This window comes from Manis pentadactyla, chromosome 2, assembly GCF_030020395.1.
Source record: "Manis pentadactyla isolate mManPen7 chromosome 2, mManPen7.hap1, whole genome shotgun sequence".
Taxonomy (NCBI): Eukaryota; Metazoa; Chordata; class Mammalia; order Pholidota; family Manidae; genus Manis; species Manis pentadactyla.
In genome coordinates, this window is record NC_080020.1 from 17,371,542 (window position 1) to 17,395,581 (window position 24,040).

At 36.4% G+C, this 24,040-nt stretch overlaps 1 protein-coding gene across 12 annotated transcripts in view; it reads right to left on the reverse strand.

The window, feature by feature from the left end:
* Positions 1-10,735: 10,735 nt before the first annotated feature.
* ZMYM2 (zinc finger MYM-type containing 2) overlaps positions 10,736-24,040 on the reverse strand; it is a 164,475-nt gene continuing 151,170 nt past the window's right edge. For 6 of the 12 annotated variants that reach the window (XM_057490439.1, XM_036910168.2, XM_057490436.1 and 3 more), the window contains 4 exons: positions 16,172-16,286; positions 15,287-15,538; positions 14,850-14,970; positions 10,736-12,969 (listed from right to left, as the gene is read on the reverse strand). In XM_057490439.1, the coding sequence (XP_057346422.1) occupies positions 12,777-12,969; positions 14,850-14,970; positions 15,287-15,538; positions 16,172-16,286 (681 nt within the window). In that variant the 3' untranslated portion in view covers positions 10,736-12,776. Of the gene's footprint in view, positions 12,970-14,849; positions 14,971-15,286; positions 15,539-15,703; positions 16,016-16,171; positions 16,287-16,512; positions 16,554-24,040 lie in introns of those variants that run through there. The other 6 variants (XR_005029789.2, XR_005029786.2, XR_005029785.2 and 3 more) reach the window with 6 other exon arrangements.

Consider the following 24,040-nt stretch of genomic DNA (forward strand, 5'->3'; position numbering starts at 1 on the left):
ATAATAAAATTCCCCAAATACCTCATTCTCAATGTAATGTGTAATTTACTCACAAATGTTAATATTTCAAGCCCCTAGGAATGAATTACTGTTTTCATCAGAGACCCATATTTTGAATGGATTGATTTTATTAATTTTAAATGTTCTTATTCTGACAAAATATACATAACAAAGTTTACATTTTAACCATGTATAAGTGTACAGCTCAGTGGCATTAAGCACATTCACTCTTATGTGCAACCATCTCTACCATCTATCTTCAGAACTTTCTCATTTTCCCAAACTGAAATTCTGTACCCATTAAACAATGATTCCTTATTCCTCCTTCCCCAGCCCCTGGAAGCCACCATTCTATTTTATATGGATTTGCCTATTCTAGGTACTTCACATAAGTGGAATCATTTGTCTTTCTGTGTCTGGCTTATTTCACCTGGCATAATGTTTTCAAGGTTCATCCACATTATAGCATGTGTCAGAATTTCCTTCCCTTTTAAAGTTGAATAATATTCCACTGTATTTATAGACCACACGTTGTTTATCCATTCATTGTTGATAGACATTTGGGTTGCTTCTACCTTTTGGCTGTTGTGAATAAATTTAATTTTTTAAGTAATACATTTAAATAATTTTAAAATAAATCAGTACTAAAAGGCATGTAATAAAATCTAGCAGTCCTCTTATTCCATTTGTGATTCTTGTTCTGTCGGTCCCCAAAGGCAGTAGCTTTCATATCATTTAGCTCTCTCTACTGATCCTTACAATTGTATTTCTAAATATACTTGTAGTGCATTTTTCTTGAGTTTTTAATTTTTTAGTGTAATTTACTGACTCCATAGAAGAGCTAGCTCTCCTCTACACACATCCCTGATATATTCACAGAGATGTCTCCCCTCTGCCACTGTCCCAATACAACTACATCACACATTTTTATCAAGTACATTTCAGTGCTTGCAGTACTTTGCATGTCAGTCATAGTCCAGCCAGGAGACAGAAACCTCTCTAGGTAATATGAACAGAGAAAATTTAACAGAAAGAATTATTAACTAGTAATTAGGGAATTGACTACCAGGGATAAAGAGAACTCCAAAGAATATGAAATATCAAGTATGGATAGCAGCTACTATTGATAGGATGGAGAGAGAGCGCCCAGGGATGGCCGGCAGGGAAGAGCCCCTCCACAAGGCAGAGTGGGTATGGCCCCTTTTGGGGGACGGAGAAGTTGGATGAGATGCTGAGGGTGGGCTTGATGCCCAGCCAGGCACCGCCCATCTGCCAGTTAGACTCACAGGGAAGCTGTCCACTGAGGACCCACCCACAGTCTTGCCGTGGAACCAAGGAAACCAAAGCCTGAGACCCAAGAGAAACACCTTCTGGCAACGTCCCTGGCAGGCCCTCTACTGTGACATGGGCAAAGGGCCCAGATGCACTCTTAAAGACAGACAAAGCTGGGCAAAGAAGGATGGGTGTAAAGAGGCAATACAGTGGCAAATGGCACACTGCGGTCATAGAGGGAAGACATCCAGAACACCCTTCACTGCCCTCCAATGCCTCTCATCTGGGCTGGAGCTCCTATTTCCTAAACCCATTATCTTCTGCTTTCCTCACTTGTCATCTCATTTTGGTGTAAGAGAATTGCTTCTTGACAAAAGTATCTAAGAGGCAAACTTTCTGAGAATTTGCATATCTGAAAATGCCCTTACTATGATAGTTTGGTTAGATGTAGGCTTCTAAACCAGAAATCATTTTACTCAGAAATTTTAAAGGAATTGCACCAGTATTTTCTAACTTGTAGCACTTCCATTAAAAAGTCTGATGACATCCTGGTTCCCGATCTTTTGTACGTGACTTGGCTCTGGATTGCTCTTCTTCCTTTCAGGAGCTTTTCTCCATACCCAGATTTTTTTAAATTTCGCAGTGAAGTGTCTTGGTCTGAGTCCTTTTAAGCTAACTGCTGTGAGCACCCTGTGCCCTTTCAAGCTACTGGTCCTGGTCTCTAGTTACGGGAACTTTCCCCATGTCACAGCTCTGTCATTCCCTCCCTGGCACTTTCTCTTCCCTTTCTGGCACTTGTAGTTTGATGCTGGACCTCCTGGGTTGAACCTTCTTTTCTTTCTCATACTTTGATTTTTTTCATCTTTTTGCCTGACTTTACGCAAATTTTATCAACCTTAACCAGCCTTTCTACTGAATATTTTATTTCTACTATCATATTTTGTTGTTTAATATTCCTTTTTCATAGCCTGATTCCTGTACATCTTTCTGTGTGTCGCTTTTTTTCTCTTTTGCTTCGAGTCTAGATTTTCTCCCACCTTCCTTTTTATCGTGATCTCCATCTTTCATGTCGAAAGCTTTCCTCATATGTCTAGTCTATTCTTACACAGAAGTGAGAATATGCCTGGAAGGAACCTCTGTGGTCATGAGTAGACTTGCCTGTCGGAGTTCAGCATAGTTCACTGTGCAGATCATGATGTCATCAACTGTAGTTATCTTTGTCTTTTGTCTTGGGCTGGTCTATTTCCCCAGAGAGGAATCCTCAGATTTTCTGCCAGATGGGCCTCAAGCATCCTGAGCACCAAGCACCAGACTCACTTCCTTTTATTCCTTTTTCCAGAAAGCCTGCCTCAGTTATGCCTGGTATCTTGAGTCCCAGGCCTCTCTCTCACCCTCTCCCGAACCACTGGATTTTTATAGGTGTGGGGACACACTACATAAGTTGGGGAGAGGATTTTGGAAAGAGCTAAATAGCTTCTTTTACAGACTTTTGAACAATCTCCTATACCCTATCTTCAGAGTACTTGATGCCTCCAACTCCTGAAACTTTTGAGGTTCTGGGTATAAATCACCAGCTTTTTGTTAGCTTATTTTTTGCAGCACATAACTTTCTAGACACAAGTGTAGTGATTAAGCAGTCTCTGGAACCCAGGTTTTCATCGCTTATTAGCTGGTGAGCTCAGGCCAGCTATTAGCCTTTTTGTACTTCTATCTCTACAATTTTTCTCTATTAGTATAAAATGAGGGTAAAACCACAACCCCAAAATAGCTTCCAGCAAGGGTCAGCACACTACAACCCACAGGCCAAATTGGGCCCATGAGCCGTTTCTGCATGGCCTGTGTGCTAAGAATGGTTTTTACATTTTAAAGGGTTGCAAAAAACCAAAAAACTCAGACACAAGACAAAACCTTAAGAGGCCCACAAGGTGTTACTATTTGGCCTTTTACATAAATGGTTTCCTGACCCCTGGCTTACAGGGCAGTTATATTAACTGAATTCATGAGACTAAAGCACTACAACAAAATTAAGTCATTTGTTCATTTATTTATTACCCAGTTTGGAGGTATGTATTTCATACAGGTAATGGAGTTTTCAGTGTATCAGTGGTATCAAAGCCACTGAGACTTCATGAACCCCAAAGGATTAAGTTAGAAGAGGCCCAAGAACTTGACCCCAGCTTAAAGAGGTCAGAAGATGAGGAGGATATTAGCAAAAATAAAAACTGAAGAGAAGCTATATGAAGTAGGAGAAAAATCAGGAGAATGCAGAATACTGGAACTAGGTTTTTAAAAGCATTTCAAAAAGAAGCGACTATAGTTTTAAGTACTGCTCATAGGCTAAGTAATACAATGACTAAGAGCTGCCCATTGGATTTGACATGGACGTCATGGGCGCTTAGTGAGCGCGGTTAGTGAGACAATGAGACAAAGTTTAAAAGAATATGCAAGAGGAGGAATTAAGACCATGAGGACAGACAACTTTTTGAGGAATTGTTACAAAGGGAAGCAGAGAAATGGGGCAGAGGGTAGTAAACAGAGGATTTCTGAGAGATCAACAAGATTGCACGCTAATGGAAACAATCCATGTGCTTTAGAGGGGTGCAGGTGTTGGTGGAATCAATGGAAACCTCTTTTTGATTGTTTTAACACCGAACTCATTGTCTTCATTAAAGTAGGAAATGAAGAAACCAAGTCGAGCAAGGCTTGGCTTAACTACAGGCTGCAGGCCAAAGCTTAGCACTGCTCATTTTTGCATGGCACATTAGCTAAGAATGTTTTTTTTTGTATTTTAAGGCGGTTGGAAAATTTTAAAAGTATTTTGACAGTAAAATTGCATGAAATTCAAGTTTCGGTATCCATAAAGTTTTCTTGGGACACAGCCATGCTTTTTGACCTACATAGTCTTCGGTGGCTTTTGCCCTATCGGGGCAGAGTTCAGTTGCAACAGAGCAGTCGTGTGGCACTCCTAGCTTTGGGCTGCTACTCAGTGACGGTTATTAAGTGTGTGTCTAGTGCCATGTGTAATTTCATTTTTTACCAGTGCAAACCCATCATCATGGCAAAATTCTTCCAATGTCACACTTCTAAGGCACATTGGAGTGTGCAGTTATCGAATTATATGGATTATGCAGTGACACTAGAGCCATGCTAAAAATATTCAACATGCGTTGCCATTACAAACAGCACCGAAGCAACTCGTCACAGTATTTCCAACTCACAGGAAACCAAAGATGAAAAAAATAAGAAAACTTAAAATGGAGTATTTCATTCCAGCAGAATTTCCTCACAAAAATGAAAACCTTCAAATGAGGCTGTAACCAAAATATATTTCCAAATGGCTCATTTGTTAGTCAAACAAGCCATTTACAAATGACAAATTAACTAAATATTTGACTGCAGCAAAGGGTCCAGAGAAAAAAGCTTAGCCTTTTGGGAAAAGATTTGCTCAGAGCTGAAAATTTTAAAACACGGTAAATGTTTTCAAGTGTTTTTTCTTAGTTCTTCCTGAGTCAAAAAAATTTTTGTTGTCTTTTTAAAGAGCCATGCCATGTTTGAAGTGCCTGAATAATCTGCCTCTATCAATAGTCTGTAGGTAACAATTACAGGCAAAAATATTTCCAAAGTTGAGAAATACAGTAAAACCTGAAAGTGGAATTTGCTAATGTATACAACTAATGGTGGCAAAAATATAGATATGGAACAGAAAAAGGCTTTATTAAATGTAAACATTTAGATCCTATGGTCGTTGATGGTATTCATCATCAGTGAGTACTCCATGGTAAACATCCGAATCTGTCATGTTAATGAACAAGAAGGGTCAAGGGCAAACTTCATTTACTCTCAATTACTTAACCATCATTAGTTCTGTGAATGTTTGTCAGGTAAGAAGCTTAGTATCTCGACTTGCCCCACCACACAGTAGTCCACCTCTTTACAATAGGGCAACATTGTGATGGTTTGAGTTCAGGGCCAAGACTGACCTTTTTTCCGAGTAAGAACCCTCACACAATTACTGAAGACTGATGAAGATGCTTAATAAAGCCATATGCTCATGAATATCAGTATTTGGCAGTACTTGTTTGAAAAGACATTTTCAAGGGTGAAATACATAAACTCTTAACAGATGAACATTTGCAATCAATTTTGATAGTGAACAAACTTTGAACCCCAATTAAGCAAAATGGTATTCCCCAAATAACCATTCGATCCTTCTCATTAGACCACTATTGGAAAAAATTAACTCAATTACTTTATTTTGAATCTTGTCCATTAAAAATTTGTGGAAATGTTTCAAATACCTACACAATATTCTCCATGCTGCCCAAATATTGACTTGTTGCTCCTTTACAGAAAAAAGTTTTGCTGGTCCAAGCTTAAGGATGGGGGAGATGTAGAGATTCGAGAGAGGCAAAGATTGAAATAGTAATGTAGGAATGACACTGGCCTATAGTGGCATCAGCTCAGATAGGCAGACATGAGCGCTCTAAGGGCAGCCACTGTTGGCCCTGCTAAGTACATTTCCACTTACCCTAATACTTTCCATCTTCCAAATTTTTGCTGCATGCTCACCTACTACATTTGTCTTGGTATATGCTTACTAAACATTTGTTCTATCAATGAGCAGCAGTTCACTGCTGACTGGGGCAGAGTTGATTACCTATTTCATGTCTGTAGCAGTAAATGGACAGCAAGGGGCTGAAGAGCACCCCTAAGCTTTCCCACATTAAGAACCTCACACTCACCACTGACTAGTTGTGTGGCCCTAGGCATTTACTGACTTTAAGTTGTGGACAGTACCAACAAAGCCTCATGGACTGTCACACTGAAATCATTCCAATAACTTATCTTATTCCCACAGTCATTCTTGAAAAAAAAAAAACTTGTCTCAAACTTGGAAAACAGGCAGAGGAACAGGTCTGTCTCAAATAATCCACATTAGTTTGGACCAGCACTTACTTATAGCATGAGAAGTATGGCTTACAACTCCCTGGAGCTCAGTGTAGATAAAATCAAGTCAGTGGTATTTGGAAACAAAATGTGAGGCTCAGATTAACAAATTCTTCCATAGATGGAATCTATTCCATAGACGGAATCTTGTCTTAAGTCTCTTAGAGGGCTTTCAAAACTTTGAAAAGCACAACATATTTTATATGTGCCACATAATACATGAGTGTAAGACAAATTTCATGACGAAAAGACTTTTATTATATCCTATTCCATCCTATTTCACTTACAGAAAAAGTTCGTGGGCTGATTTGACTGTAGGTCCTTGGGCTTTTAAACCAGGTGTTAAAAATGCAGCTCTATGGGACCCACCACAGATATGATAAATCAATCTCCATGGGACAGGTCTAAATTCTGCATTTTTAAACAAACTTCCTAAGTGTTATTTTAAGTGTTTGTATTTTGAGCACTACCACTAGTCATCAAACCCTGCATCCCAATCCCTTTGGTCCTCAGGAACTCAAGCAGTGTTAGTGTATGCAGGGCAAATCAAACACACACACACAAACACAAGTGACAAATGCTGACACCAAAAATCAGGCATTACTTCACAGGTTCTAAGTCATGTTTTCAATGGTTCATTCTTAAAATTCCTGAATTCAAAAACACTTATAATCATTAATTCATTCAACAAATATTTATTAACACCTAGTACTGGAAACTTTTCTAGGTGCTCAGGATACAACAAAAATACTCCCTACCTCCATGAACTTATGTCCTAGTGAATATATTCTGCTCTTGCAGCATGCTGATTAAAAACTGAATTGAAAAACGCTGATAATCTTTGAAAGCCTTCAAGATGGTAATTCATGGATAGTTTCCAATTTGCATCTGTCTCTGCATCCTATAAGCAGTTGGCAATTCTCCCTTTCCAGAACGGGAAATAGACTGATTGATATTAGAGAAACCTGGAACTACAGTCAGGAGTCAGAGTTGGGCTAAGAGCAGGATCTTAATACGTTATTTGAAGTACTAAGTACTGTTCCTTTGTAACACAAGTGATTATGCTAAATAACACCCAAGTCCCTCTCTTCTTCTGACATTCCATCACACTTTCATTTCTCTCCTTACATCCTGCATTCCCAGTACCTTTGTTAGTGTGCTTGAAAGAATAACCACTCAAGTTATTTGCTGAATGAATAAACAACTGGCTCCATGCCATGACTGCAACTGCTATAAAGTTGTATATTTATTTAGAATTATGCTGCAAATATTGAGACAAAATGGAAAATTTTTAAGTTTCAGAATTCAGTAACTGTTCTAGAACTGCCATTTATATTTATGCCTATACGAAACATACCTTGCATTTTTCTTAACATGTGCAAATGTCTTCAGTTACCTCTACCAAAACTAATCAAGAGAAAAATACTATATATTTTATTAGAAGAAAAATACTAGATATGAGTTTTATTATACATCTGCAATTCCTCATCACCAATTCTGAGGTCCTGAACTATGTAAAGGGTATAGTCATACACAGTTTATCCCAGTTACGATGGCTGACTTACTGTCAGACTTGAGGCGCTGCCCCAGGACCCATTGAGGGTGTTATATAATCTACAAGCATATGTATTTTAGAAAAGGGCAAGTTCTAAATTCTAAAACCTACAAGAGTTTCTGATAAAGGATTATAGTACACTTATAGTAGCATAAGAGTCAATTTTAGCTTTGTGCTGTGTACTATTGCCATCTGCTGACACCAATCTAGAACTACATATACACCAACAAAATTCAAAGGCTTAATCTTGATTAATAGGGTTAGAGTAGCACATCAGTAATTTAGAAATTGAGATTCTATTTTCAAAAGCAACTGCTACGAATAAAACACTTAATGAAGGTTTTAAAAAATATCCATCATATATTGGACCTTGTATGTTCTGTCTATACTACATAATCTAGAAGTTGAATTACTTACCTTGATTCAATGTGTTTAATGCCTTTTAGAATTATTTCTAATGCATGGTGAGCACACTCTACCCCTTTGGGTACTATTTTTAACTACTCTTATAATTAGTTGGTCTCAATGTCAGAGATGAGGACTGATGCCTTCAAAATGGAACCATTAAAAAATCATCAAAATTGCTCCATGGACCATTTTTAACAGAGCAAAAAACAGTGTCAAAAAGGTTGTAGATATCTAATGTTTTATGTAATTGCAAGGGGTGGTAATTCTGTGAAAACTACACTAGACCATGACAACCTTTCAGGGTATTCAAGTGTCCAAAACCTTGTTGTAAACTACCATGAATACATTCTCTGTATATTCCCCAGAGTTCAATATACATACAACAGAATTATTTTTGTTTATCCCCTGTAATTGTAAGCTTTGGAACTCTAATGTCTTAACATTTTCTCTTTCTCCCTAATTACTATGGTTGGCAGTAGTTCTTTGGCACAGAGGAAATATGTAACAAAGATTTGTTGTTTAGGCTTTGTGATGAGTTTTCATGTGCTGAGTTTACTTCTAAGGAATTATTTGAATAGGACTTAGAAAATTATATTGAATGCTGTCTTAAAGCTGTTTCAGGAAAGATCTCTCTCCTTTCCATGAAAATGTGTTTCTAATAAATCATATAATTCAAAGATGAACCTTTAAAATTTACTACCAAGTCTCTTAAATACAGTATCAAACATACTTACTTGGGAATTCCAGAATCAGAAATCAAGGCAGTGCCTCCATTTTACAGATAAACACATTGACAGAATAAATGACATACAGAATGAAGTACATGGCTGAAAGTTCCAGAAAGAGCTATTATTGTTCGTTCCATTGCAGCACAAAACATGCTCAGTTAGGATTCACACCTACTTTCACTTGGTGATACAATGACCTCTGATGGTGGACTCACACGGTCTGTGGCCCTCTCTTTGGTTCTCAATACATTATTTACAAACTAAACCTTAGCTTCTTTGGTTCTTTTTTCTCAAAAGGCCTAAATTCACGGACTGGTTTAACTCAGTAACTAGTCAGGATATTATTTGCCCAGATTTTAGAACGACTTTCTCTTGCCCAGTTCCTTATAACGTGGGGATCACAGTAACTTTTTTGGGGTGTCCCTGACCTTGCTCCCAAGAAAAAGAAGAGTATAAATGGAGCCACAACTTTAGGTGTTTCTACTCAGACTCAGACTGTTGTAATTAACCTGTTCTGGATATAAACTTCTAAATTTTAAGATTTCTTAGCATATAGTTTTCAAGTATAATATACTCAGAAACAACCAATAAGTACTTAACACTGGAAAACAGCATTAAAAACGGTCTACTTCTAAATACAGAAAAATGGGGTTAACTCAAATTTAAAGAACTTCTCTAAAAATGAGTGAGGGACTTAATTAAGGGGGAAAATCCAAAAGTTATTACTGAAAGAAATTTATTCTTTAAAAACATTTCCACGTACACTTTCATGACTATTTTGTTTGAGGGGAACAAGGAGATTATCCTATAGTCAATGTTAACTTAGAACATAAGTGGTATATGTTTAATAATATATCTTGGAAATAACTTATAAAGTAAGTGTGAATTTTTATAGTGACTTAAGACTGTAAAACATTTAAGACCTCAAATTAAAAGGACCCATACTGGAGTAGTACAAACCAAAACTTTGCAATTTTATGACTTCTCCATTACTGTAATCCCTAATACTCTGCATAAATGAGTCACCCCACTCCCAAATTACAACTGGCCAGAACAAAGGGGAATTCCCTTCAGAAAAACAGTGAAAGAAGTTTGAGTGCATAGGACAATATCCTCTCCTATCTCAGTATGTATAACACACTAGTAACAACTCTGTGTAATAAAATAAAAACATGAACTAGTATTCAAACAAAAAATATTTTTATGGCAAAACTTTTTAAAAAAAGATTGAGTTTCTTGCCTAGAAAAATTCTTTAATATATTATGTAATACAGTTAAAAGCCTTTAATAGTGTTAATGAAGATTCAATTTGGGAAATTCATTTTTTCAATATGAATCAAAACTCTGATTCATTTTTAATGGCAAAATCTTCAAAACAGAAAAATATAGCATCTCCCACTTGACATCTTAAGACAATAAAGTTCTATTTACAGGATGCTATAATCAGAAATCATTAAAAAGCAAAAGAAACTGCTATCATTTCATTGTTCCTTTTTCTCAGCAGTCAACTATGACCACACAAACTAAGGAGATCCAGGAACCAATGAGATACATTCTAGGTGAAATAAGTTTCACAGAACAAACAATTCTTCCAAACTAGTATTTTTCTTTTCACCCTGAGAGTCAAGTTAACCAATTCTTGGATTGCAATCAAGACAAAGACAAGAGCTCTAAATCCTCAATCATGTCAAGATCAAAATTGGGTAGACATTTCTGTTTAGAAAATCTAAAATGTACAATAAAGGAAATGGAAAGAGCAAAACAAGGTGCTTTAATAGTAGTACCATGGCAGAAATGTACGGTATTTGGTAAAATACATATTAAGTGACATTTGGGAAAAATTTTATTGCTCTTGATGGAATATAGCACCACTTTGAAGAATAAAAAGTGGTTATGATTAACCATCTTTTAACCAACAATATGCATTTATAGGAAAAGTGCTTAAACACATAGTTTTGGAAAAAGGTAAGCATGAAGAAATTTTTGTATTATGTATTTTAAATGTTATCCACTTTTCTTCATTAAATAGACAATGAGCAATCTATTTTAGTAAAGTAATACCAAATTTGCTACTGTCTGTCTGATTATCAAATCAATAAATATAAAATTAAGGACAGAAATGCTATTCAAACTTTATAAAACAAATTAGAACATTATAATTTCTATGCCAAAAATATTTCTAGTATTTATTGCTTAAGTATATAGTAATTATAGCTTAAGTATATAGATTAACTTGTGAAATTTTTCATATCATGACAGAAAATTTCTTTTGAATGATAATATTTATCCTAAGGAAGAGAGAAAAATCTAAGGGATGTGCAGACATTGCCTGACCAACTGTGGAAAGTCAACCGATTTACCCTCATCAGTTTTAAAAAACCCATGTCACCATGGTGTTTCAGGAATTAGAAACAAGGAAACAACATGATTATACACATACTATATGAAGTCAGCCAAATTATTTATGGTAATTTGCAGCTAGCAGTTTGCTAAGTCTTTAGAAAGCAGGATTTTAAGTTAATGTCCTTGCTTTGAAAGAAAAGTAATTTACCTGAATGGATAGATGCTATGCGGAAGCAAAAATTTTTTAATGCTATCTTCTATAAGAAGTAATTAAAGTTTTATTAAAAGCCAAACAATCTAACATCAAATGTGATTTCCTGTGAGATATACTTTATCCATCATTTTTGCTCTTCAATCATCTGGAATATAGATTTACTACACTGCTAAACCTTATAGTAAAATGTGATACTATCTTATTTAAACTAGTTTGACTTTCTGTAACTATGATTTCAGGAGTTGCATTTCTAAAAATTATTTTATCCAATGTATGCATCAGTCATATTTGAAGGCAGGCACAAGAATTCTAATAGAACTGGTAAAATTTTAAATTGCTACTCAGGTATGGCAACATCATCTGTATTCTTTAAGGTAGGGGGAGGAGGAAAAGTTAAAGTTATATAAATAAAGGAAATTTGGGGTACTTAAGGTCAGTATAGAAAACAGAATTTTATACTTTCATCAGACATTTTTACAAAGAAAATGTCTCAATGTTGTCAATGTCATCTTCATACGTGTGTATATACACACACACATACATATATACACACACACACATATATACACGTGTGTATATATATGTGTATGTATAAATGATTGTGGTGATGCAGGAAGCCACAAGTAAGAAAAGGACACTAAGGTTTTAATAAGGGGAACAAAGAGTTGTTTTTTACCAGTATAGATTCACATTACAGTACACCAATATTAACAGCATTCTCTTGTCTATTTTTGGTACAGAAGATGGCATCTCTCTACATGACTTTGTAAGGCTTCAGTAACTAAAACATAAAACAAAACAAACAAAACCCCCCAAAAACAAAACAAAAAACCCAGCCTATTAGTTTACAGTTTATTTTAAAAATTCTGAAAGACACTGCAAGTTCTAAACGTTTAGTAGTGCTACCCATACACAACCATATGGTCAAGAACCCAGTAAAAGAGCCCCCCATCAAGGAAGCTTTGCAACAGCAGAGTTGTGCAATATGGATGTTTCTTACTACAAGAAAAAAATTATACATGGCACATTCTCATTCATATTTTGTAATGTAAAAAGTTACAAACATACCTAATCAAATAAATAATAATAAAAAAAAGAATTCGAATGTATTTGTTAAGTATCCTAAAACCACTACATAGAATAATGGCAACTTTCACTCACAGATTATTTACAGGGTAATACCCAGTGTGGGTACACTGCTACAAAACTCAGAACAAAAGGAGTAAACTTGAAATGTTTTCATATTAAAGATCTAGCAGCATGACTATCTAATGCTGTTATGCCCCGATTGCTTCTGAAACTTTCCTTTTTACTCTGTGTCTTCATCCAGTTCATAATTGTCTTTATCATAAATATCTTTTACTAAAAGAACCCGTACAAGCATATTTTCCAAGGTGTTTCGGTCCAGTGAAGTTGATGTGTACCAGACAGGGCTATCTGTAGAACTAGAGCATTCTGGTTGCAAATAAAAAACATCCATTCTCTGATTAAGATTCTGTGGACTTTGGGAGAAAGGAGAAAGTCAATTTCACAGTATATATCAACCTCCCCACAACTTTCTTTTCTTCTTTCAAGAGTAATTCTTGATCTAATTACTAATTCTGATGTGACTGATCGTTAATCACATTATGTGCTCAGACAACATGCCTCATTACCTATATTAAATATTCTATCATTACAATACTTTGAAAGTGATAAAAGATTATTTTCCCACCATAATTTAAATTCTGTATTTGACTGAATTCAAGACAGCATCAATAGAATATTATTTTTAATCATTATTTTAATATTGCCAATTAACAAAATGCTGCCAATTATAATTTCAAAATGTATCAATTATAACATGCACCCCAGCTCCAGAAAGTAAAATGTGAAAAATGTGTCTTAGAAATGATGAAGTAGGGTAGCACATAAAATACTTAGCATTACACAATGGAAATAATTTTTAAAATACCAACAAGATAATAATGGCATAGGGATTTCCAAATAACAGTTACTACAACTGGAAGATCCTGATACTGTTGTAGCCAAACAGGGCCAACCCAAATCATTTTCAGAAATATTACTCTCATCCTATAGGTGATATAGTTTTTATGAGTTCTTGAGAGCTAACCAGGGGACTTATAATTTATAAAACTGTTTATATAATAAAATACATTACTAGTTCATGCTAAATTAAAAAAAAATTAAAGAGTACATACTTAAAATAATGAACAGGGATGAAATGATTCATGGTTTCTAAACACTTCACTAGTTTAAAACTTTTTAAAATGTCTATTGGTATCAGATTGGGGGTAAAGCAGTGGTAGTTGAGAAGCATAGCACTTTCAGAGCACTATTACAGGCATACCTCAGAGATATTGTGGGTTCAGTCCAGACCACTGCAATAAAGTGAATATTGCAATAAAGCAGGTCAAATGAATTTTTTGGTTTCCCAGTGCATATAATAGTTATGTTTACACTATACTGCAGTCTATTAAGTATGCAAAAGCATTATGTCTAAAAAACAAAACAACAATGTACATACCATAATTTAAAAACACTTTACTGCTGAAAAAAATATTAACCATAATCTGAACTCTCAGAAAGTCATAATCACTGGTCAGAGATCACATATATAATGATGATGAAGTTTGAAATATTCTAAGAATTACCAAAATGTGACACAAAGACATAAAGTGAGCAAATGCTGTTGGAAAAATAGCCCTGATGGATTTTCAGGATGCAGGTTGCCACAAACCTTCAATTTGTAAAAAATGCAGTATCTGTGAAGTGCAATAAAGCGAGGTATGCCTGTGTATCTTTTAGACCTTTTTAAAAGGGCTATTTTCTCTTAAATGTAAATACACAATTTATCTCCACCTATCTATCCTACTTTTGAACATACCTTTTCATCAAGAAGTGGGAAACTATAGCCCATCTTGTGTAATGCTTATTATAACACAACTATTTATTTATATTTGGTATATGGCTACTCTCTGGCTGTAACAGAAATGAGTAGCTGCAAGAGACTCCATAGTCCAAAAAGCCGGAAACATTTACCATCTGACTGAACCTTTACAAAAAGGGTTTGTGTCCCCCTGCTTTACACAGTCATTGGAATTGCTTTAATTTAAAAGATGCTGTAATTTAATAGGAGTAATTTCATTAGTAGGAAGCAATTTCTTAACATATGCTCAAATCCTAAAGTATGAAGTATAAACTGGGTATATTATAATTATGAGACTTAAAAAGTCACAAATGGACTTAGATCTATCTAAGTGAGAAGGAAGAGAAATCTGAAAAGGGTTTAGTGAAAAAAATGTCACATCTTGGGTAGTGTTAAATTCAGAACAACTAACTTATTTTATCATTTTAAAAATTAGCTATCATTATCATTTACCTTTTAGACAAGTAGCATTCAAACATTTTCACAGGACATCTAGAAGGATTGGCTGTATTTTCAATTTGTTCAAATACTGGCTCATCATCTTCATGTTTTCTTTTTCCAGTAGTAATTTTATCTTTAAAAGAAGGTTACATAAACTTCCTAAGACCAATCTTGATGAAAGACAGTATTATTCACTCTATTTACTCCTACTATCTGTTATGCCAAAGGATGGGATTAGGTGTCCTTCAAACTTAATAGTGGCTTCTGGTAATTCATGATCTCTCAAACAAAATGAACTGAGCTGTTTTAAGAAGATACAGGTTGTCTTATTTTATAAAAATTACAGTCCTCAGGTTCTTAACAACTAAAGACCCAAGGTGGTCTTTAGTAAAGCAAGGTTTGGTAATCCCTGACACAGCTAATTCCAAAATAAAAATCTGTTACCCTACCTTCATTATCTGTTCCACATAAGGAAGACACTTGGTATCGAAGACATGCTTTGTTTTCCATTGTTAAAGGGTTTTTTTTCCAATGCCTAAACACAGTGCCAAAGGAAAGTCTTAAATGTTGTTCCACTGTTTTCAGACCAAAATACTTAGTGTTAAAGTAGAACAGTGTATTCAGAAGAGCTACTGGAGAGTGTGATCCTAGTTGTTTTATTCTCCAGAGATAATCTTCTTCAACTCGAGAAAATATTGATCCTTAAATAGAAAGAAATATTTTTAAAGAATTATAATAAATACTACATATTATATATGTAAATAAATGTAACCACCTACAAATAGATAAAAGTTAATTTAAGAACAAACCTATTCTAATCCTCCATTCATACCAGGTCAACTGGAATGAATTTCAGAAATACCTACAGAGGCTAGGGAATACACCAGACTTCCGAACTATCATCTCTGGAGTAAGGGTCTAGATGTTTGTTTCTGCTGTTCTGTAGGACAAGCAGACAGTGGTCAGAAAGGAATTTAAATCTGTAGAATTTCTGAAAAAAAGAAAAACAGGTGTTTTCCATTCACAAACACGTTTTCTTCACCCATCTAAAATAGGTTTTAAAAAAGAGATACTTACAGAATATTCAGAAATAAACATCCAGTTTCTTACTCCAGAGAAAGTAGGTCACATTTATTACAAAGTTCTTCATAATCACTAGTCATTAGCCACATTCATTTCTAATTCAATGAAAGATGAACAGGTAAGTTCATGAATAAGTACTCTGAAAAAATATGCTAGTTTGAATTATTTCCTGATCACTTTTTAATATATTTTCTCTAAAAATAAAAATCCCAGTAGCAAGTTAGCAACACTTTTATTTAAAAGAGCATTACCATCTGGAAGTATGCTTGGTTGCCAACTTCGGAGTATTTTATTCAATTCTTGCTCAAATGTCTGGTATCCTGGATCAATAAATATGTTGTCTGTTCGATTACTACCACACAAGTACTACAATAAAAAAAAAAAATTTCTTGATGGAAGACCAGCTAATTATAAATAAAGACTATATTATTTATACCCTGTATTTCTTAAGAAAAAATAAAGCTTATGTCTAAGAGAAACAAGCATAGTAATAGAACATGACAGATTACTTGCTTTATGTATCTAGAAATCATCAAGAATAGTAAGTTACCAATTAGTCTGTTACTTAAAAACTCAAAGCTGAAATTCACACCCAAGAATCCAGAATATAAGAACTGGATGAGAATCTTCGGTCTGTCAGATAAAAAAAACAGAGTATCTGGCTCCAGTGTTCATTATATAGTACATGGAGAAAACAAAATTAAAGTTTAAAGTAAGAGTAATTAAATTATTCATAATTAAAGAAAAATTCTGAATGGTTATTGATGGATGATGGATGAAATGTTACTATGTAGCTGTTTATCTCTTCAGTACTCTGACTTTGTTAGTCTAATGCTTTTTTCCTTATTGCTTCTCTAGCTTAGCTCTCCTGTGAGTCACCAGATTTATGAATCTTGTATCTCACTATGACAAACCTTAACAGTGAAGGTTAAAGAATGATTTAAACACTAAAGTTTACAATATCAATCCTCAATGTGATTTTAAAATAAAATAATGTAGAAGTAAAATGTATGACAATAATAGCACAAAGAATGCAGACCAAAATTGGAAATACACTGCTGTAAGATTCTTACATTACAGGTGAAGTGGCATAATAACATTTGAAGGTAAATAATGATTAATTCAAGATGTATATTATAAATCCTAAGGCAACCACTAAAAATATTTAAGAGGCATAAATAAATAAACGAATAGTGGAGACAAAATGGAATCACAGAAAAATAACTAATTTGAAAGAAAGTAGAAAACAACCAAAAACAACAGATACAACAAATACAAAAAAAACTAACAGGACGATAGATTTTAATCCAATGATAACAGTAAATAACATTAAGTGTAAACGTTCTAAACTGGGGCTGACAAACTAGATCTTGAGCCAAATCTGGCCCACTGACTACTTTTGTTAAATACTTTACTTTCAACACAGACACGCTCTTCATTCATTTATCTGTTGTTCCAGGTGGCTTTCATACTAAAACGGCAGAGTTCAATGCGTGAATGATGCAGACAAATATGGACTGCAAGGCCTAATACATTTACTATCTGGTCCTTTATTTTTAAAAGTTTGTTGATCTAAACACACCAAAATAATTATCAGATTGGATAAAAAATAAAAATAAAAACAAGGCCCAAGAATACACTATCTGCAAGACACCTACTTGTTTAAATATGGAGACCCAAGTGAAAAGTAAAAAGATAAAAAAAACACATGCCATGTATACACTAAGCAAACATTTGAGTATCATCATCTGAACTGAGCAAATATTACTTCTACTAGTCAAAAGAAGATTAGCCAGCATAATTTCAAAATGTTAGAACAAAAATTCCTAACCAATGCCTTTCAAATAGGATAACAGCCCAACTTCCTGGCAATCAATGAAGTGACAAAAACGCCAGATATCTCTCCCCTGCTTTTATATTAATTAGAAGCCAGGAGTTCTAAAATACCCTCTCCTAAATTATCTAGAAATCCTCAACACTATGCTTATAGCATTTATTGGTTAAAACACAATATCATAATTTAATTTATATAATGGAATTATAGTTTTCTTTTTAAGTGGGTTCCTGGATTTTTAAAAAATGTAAATGTAGCACACAGCATATATAACAATCACAAAAGTGAAATCTTCATGTTTACAACAGAAACTTTTTTGTTATCATAAAGCAGCATACATAATAGAAAGAGAAATGATCCTGAAATAATTTTCAGCTATGAATCTAGCAACAAGAGGAAAATAATTTCTACGTACATTGAGAACCTTAACAATAATAAACCAAAAACTACTACACTACAAACTCAGTTCTACTAAAAGCAGTTTCTAAGTGAAATGTCAATACTCAGTCCTTCTGAAAAGACTTCTTTAGGCAATCCATGATAAATTAAAAGATCTTCTGGCATTATTGTTACAGAAGGAATGACAATATGCTTTATTAGTTATTGCTATAGTATGAGAAACAGATACTATGTCATTATCTTCCATTAAAGGTGGCCCCAATTTACATCTAATCTACATAATTTACAAACATTTAATCGGTCCTGTCCCATCACCACAAGCCCTAAAATCAATGGGAATCTCGGTCAAGAAAAAGAAGCTGTGGTTTCCAGAAGCAAAGCAAATAAGCCATAGAAGACAGCAGCACCACATAGGAAGTAACCCTGGAGAAAATGCCTAAAACTGTCTCTGAAGAGTAGCAATCTTAATAAAAAGTTACCTTCACAGAAAGTCTTCAATTACAGAATTATTTGAATTAGTAAGTATCCTCTCTTCAAAACATAAATTCCTTTTTAAGGGATTTGGTCTCTCATTTTACTTAGACGCTTTGGAACAATATTTGAGACATGGATAATTTTTGAACCACTGAATAGAGCAGCACTAAATAAAAATATAGTGTGATTTACACATTAATTTTAAATTCTCTAATACCCACATTTAAAAAACAGGTATAATTTATTATTTTATTTAACCCAATATATCTTAAAAATGTAATTTCAATATGTAGAAATTAATACAATATTTTTATTTTTAAAAATACATAAATTATTTGAAATCTTATGTGTATTTTATACTTAGAGCACTTTTATCCTCAGACTACCTAAGTTTCAAAGGCCCCATTTTCTTATGGACTAAAAATGCAATGTAGAAGATGGCTGCATGAGTAGGACAGTAGGAATCTCCTCCCAAAAACATATATATTTTTGAAAATACAACAAAGACAACTATTCCTAAAAGAGAGACCAGAAGATACAGGACAATAGCCAGACTACATCCACACCTGCAAGAACCCAGCGCCTCACGAAGGGGGTAAGATACAAGTCCTGGTGCAGCGGGATCCGAGCGCCCCTCACCCCAGCTCCCGGCGGGAGGAGAGGAGTCGGAGCGGGGAGGGAGAGGGAGCCCAAGACTGCTAAATAGCCAGGCCTAGACATCCGCACCTGGAGCGCAGACACACAGTGCGAGGAGTGCAGGAAACTAGCAAAACGGGACAGTAAAACCTGCGAGCAGGTCTCTGCAGCTGGCACCCCTGGGACAAAGCAAAGCGAGTGCTTTTTAAAAGTCTTAAAGGGACAGGGACCCCACAGCTGGATGGGAGCATCCCGGGACACTTAGCCCAGCAGCTGGGAATCCTGGGGAACTCCAGGCGCCCTAACCCCTGGGTGGCAGCACCGCTCTGAGATCCTTCACGGAGATAAACAGGACCCCCGTCCATTCCCCCTCCGGCGCGGCCCCGCCATAACAGAGCAGAGACCTGAGACTGGCCATGCCTACAGCAAGGGAGCTTCCTCCACAGCGGCCAGGCAAGAAACAGAACCAGTCTACGCACAAATGCCCAACACAAGACGCTAGGGGTCGCCGTTGTCCCAGAAAAGAAAGGCTAGGAGCAGGTGGAAAGGGTCTCGGTTCTCCCAGCAGACAGACAAGCCAACAGCATACCACTGCATCTATCGACATGAAAAGGCAGAAAAATTTGATCCAGACCAGACTAACCCAGACATCCTCCACATCCTCCCCTGAGAAGGAATCTGGGGAGATAGATTTAAATAAACTTCCTGAAAAAGAATTAAAAATAAAACTCATAACCAGGCAGAGCCAAGACGGCAGCGTGAGTAGAGCAGCGGAAATCTCCTCCCAAAACCACATATATTTTTGAAAATACAGCAAAGACAACTATTCCTAAAAGAGAGACCAGAAGACACAGGACAATAGCCAGACTACATCCACACCTGCGAGAACCCAGCCCCTCGCGAAAGGGGTAAGATACAAGCCCCGGCCCGGCAGGACCCAAGCACCCCTCACCCCAGCTCCCAGTGGTAGGAGAGGAGTCGGAGCGTGGAGGGTGAGGGAGCCCAGGACTGCTAAATAGCCAGCCCTAGCCATCCGCACCAGAGTGCAGACACACTGCATGCATGGGGTGCTAGACACTAGGGAAACAGGAACCCGTGAAAGAGTTCATGCAGCCGGCGCCCTGAGGACAAAGAAAAGTGAGTGCTTTTTGAAAGTCTTAAAGGGACAGGGACCCCAAAGCTGGACGGAAGCATCCCAGGACACTTAGCCCAGAAGGTGGGAATTCTGGGGAACTTTGGGCACTCTAACCCCCAGGACAGCAGGGCAGCTCGGAGGACACTCACAGAGATAACAACCTCCCGGCCGTTTCCCTTCTGACGCGGCTCTGCCATGTTGGAGCAGCAGCCTGAGGCAGGCCACGCCCACGGCAACCACAGAGCTAAAACTCCACAGCGGCCAGGTAAGAATCAGAAGCCCCATCTGTGTGCAGCTGCCCAGCACAAGCTGCTAGAGGGTTGCTGTTCTCCCAGGAGCGGAATGCCACAAACGAACAAGAAGGGATGTTCTCCCAGTCGTAACTCATGCCACCTCCACAAACTATCACTATCACCATGAAAAGGCAGAATTTGAGGCAGACCAAGACCACAGAGTCAACCCCTGAGAAGCAGATAGACCGAACCAGTCTTCCTGAAAAAGAATTCAAAATAAAAATCATAAACATGCTGATGGAGCTTCAGAGAAATATACAAGAACTAAGGGATGGTGTCTGGAGGGAAAGAAATTACAGAAGTGAAACAATCTCTGGAAGGGTTTACAAGCAGAATGGATAAGATGCAAGAGGCCACTGAAGGAAAAGAAACCAGAGAACAGGAACGCATACAAGCTGATGCAGAGAGAGATAAAAGGATTTGCACGAATGAAACAATATTAAGACAATTGTTTGACCAATCCAAAAGTAACAATACCTGCATAAAAGGGGTACCAGAAGAAGAAGAGAAAAAGGGATAGAAAGTGTCTTTGAAGAAATAATTGCTTAAAACTTCCCCAAAATGGGGGAGGAAATAATCGATCAGACCACGGAAGTATACAGAACTCCCAACAGAAGGGACCCAAGGAGGACAACACCAAGACACATAATAATTAAAAAGGCAAAGATCAAGGACAAGGACAGAGTTTTAAAGGCAGTCAGAGAGAGGAAAAACGTCACCGACAAAAGAAAACCCATCAAGCTATCATCAGACTTCTCAAAAGAAACCTTATAGGCCAGAAGAGAATGCCATGATATATTTAATGCAATGAAACAGAAGGGCCTTGAACCAAGGATACTGTACCAGCACAATTATCATTTAAATATGAAGGAGGGATTAAACAATTTCCAGACAAGCAAAAGTTGAGGGAATTTGCCTCCCACAAACCACCCCTACAGGGTGTCTTAGAGGGACTGCTCTAGATGGGAGCACTCCTAAAAAGAGCACAGAACAAAACACCCAACATATGAAGAATGGAGGAGGAGGAAAAAGAAGGGAAAGAAATAAAGAATCATAAAACAGTGTTTATAATAGCTCAATAAGCGAGTTAAGTTAGACAGAAAGATAGTAAAGAAGCTAACCTTGAACCGTTGGTAACCACAAACTTAAAGCCTGCAATGGCAATAAGTACATATCTTTCAATAATCACCCTAAATGGAAATGGACTGAATGCACCAATCAAAAGACACAGAGTAATAGAACGGATAAAAAAGCAAGACCCATCTATATGCTGCTTACAAGAGACTCACCTCAAACCCAAAGACATGCACAGATTAAAAATCAAGGGACAGAAAAAGATATTTCATGCAAATAACAGGGAGAAAAAAGCAAGTGTTGCACTACTAGTATGAGACAAAATAGACTTCAAAACAAAGAAAGTAACAAGAGATAAAGAAGGACATTACATAATGATAAAGGGCTCAGTCCAACAAGTGGATATAACCATTATAAATATATATGCACCCAATACAGGGGCACCAACATATGTAAAACAAACACTAACAGAATTAAAGGAGGAAATAGAATGCAATGCATTCATTTTGGGAGACTTCAACAAGCCACTCACTCCAAAGGACACATCCACCAGACAGAAAATAAGTAAGGACACAGAGGCACTGAACCACACACTAGAACAGATGGACCTAATAGACATCTATAGAACTCTACATCCAAATGCAACACGATACACCTTCTTCTAAAGTGCACATGGAACATTCTCCAGAATAGACCACATACTAGGCCACAAAAGGAGCCTCAGTAAATTCAAAAAGATTGAAATCCTACCAAACAACTTTTCAGACCACAAAGATATAAAACTAGGAATAAACTGTACAAAGTAAAAAGGCTCACAAACACATGGAGGCTTAACAACATGCTCCTAAATAATCAATGGATCAATGACCAAATAAAAATGGAGATCCAGCAATATATGGAAACAAATGACAACAACAACAACACAAAGCCCCAACTTCTGTGGGACGCAGCGAAAGTAGTCTTAAGAGGAAAGAATATAGCAATTCAGGCATATATAAAGAAGGAAGAACAATCCCAAATGAACAGTCTAAAGTTACAATTATCGAAATTGGAAAAAGAAGAACAAATGAGGCTTAAGGTCCACAGAAGGAGGTAGATAATAAAGATCAGAGAAGAAATCAATAAAATTGAGAAGAATAAAACAATAGAAAAAATCAATGAAACCAAGAGCTGGTTCTTTGAGAGAATAAACAAAATAGATATGCCTCTAGCCAGACTTATTAAGAGAAAAAGAGAATCAGCACACATCAACGGAATCAGAAACAAGAAAGGAAAAATGACGACAGACCCCATAGAAATACAAAGAATTATTAGAGAATACTATGAAAACCTATATGCTAACAAGCTGGAAAACTGAGGAGAAATGGACAACTTCCTAGAAAAATAAAACCTTCCAAGACTGACCCAGAAAGAAACAGAAAATCTAAACAGACCAATTACCAGCAATGAAATTGGAGTGGTAATCAAAAATCTACCCAAGAACAAAACCCCCAGGCCAGATGGATTTACCTCGGAATTTTATCAGACATACAGAGAAGACATAATACCCATTCTCCTTAAAGTTCTTCAAAAAATAGAAGAGGAGGGAATACTCCCAAACTCATTCTATGAAGCCAACATCACCCTAATACCAAAATCAGGCAAAGACCCCACCAAGAAAGAAAACTACAGACCAATACCCCTGATGAACATAGGTGAAAAAATACTCAACAAAATATTAGCAAACCGAATTCAAAAATACATCAAAAGGATCATACACCATGACCAAGTGGGATTCATCCCAGGGATGCAAGGATGGTACAACATTCTAAATCCATCAACATCATCTACCACATCAACAAAAACCACATGATCATCTCCATAGATGCTGAAAAAGCATTCGACAAAATTCAACATCCATTCATGATAAAAACTCTCAACAAAATGGGTATAGAGGGCAAGTACCTCAACATAATAAAGGCCATATATGATAAACCCACAGCTAACATCACACTGAACAGTGAGAGGCTGAAAGCTTTTCCTCTGAGATCGGGAACAAGACAGGGATGCCTACTCTCCCCACTGTTATTTAATGTGGTACTGGAGGTCCCAGCCACGGCAATCAGACAAAACAAAGAAATACAAGGAATCCAGATTGGTAAAGAAGAAGTCAAACTGTCACTATTTGCAGATGACATGATATTGTACATAAAAAACCCCAAAGACCCCACTGCAAAACTACTAGAACTGATATCGGAATTCAGCAACGTTGCAGGATACAAAATTAACACACAGA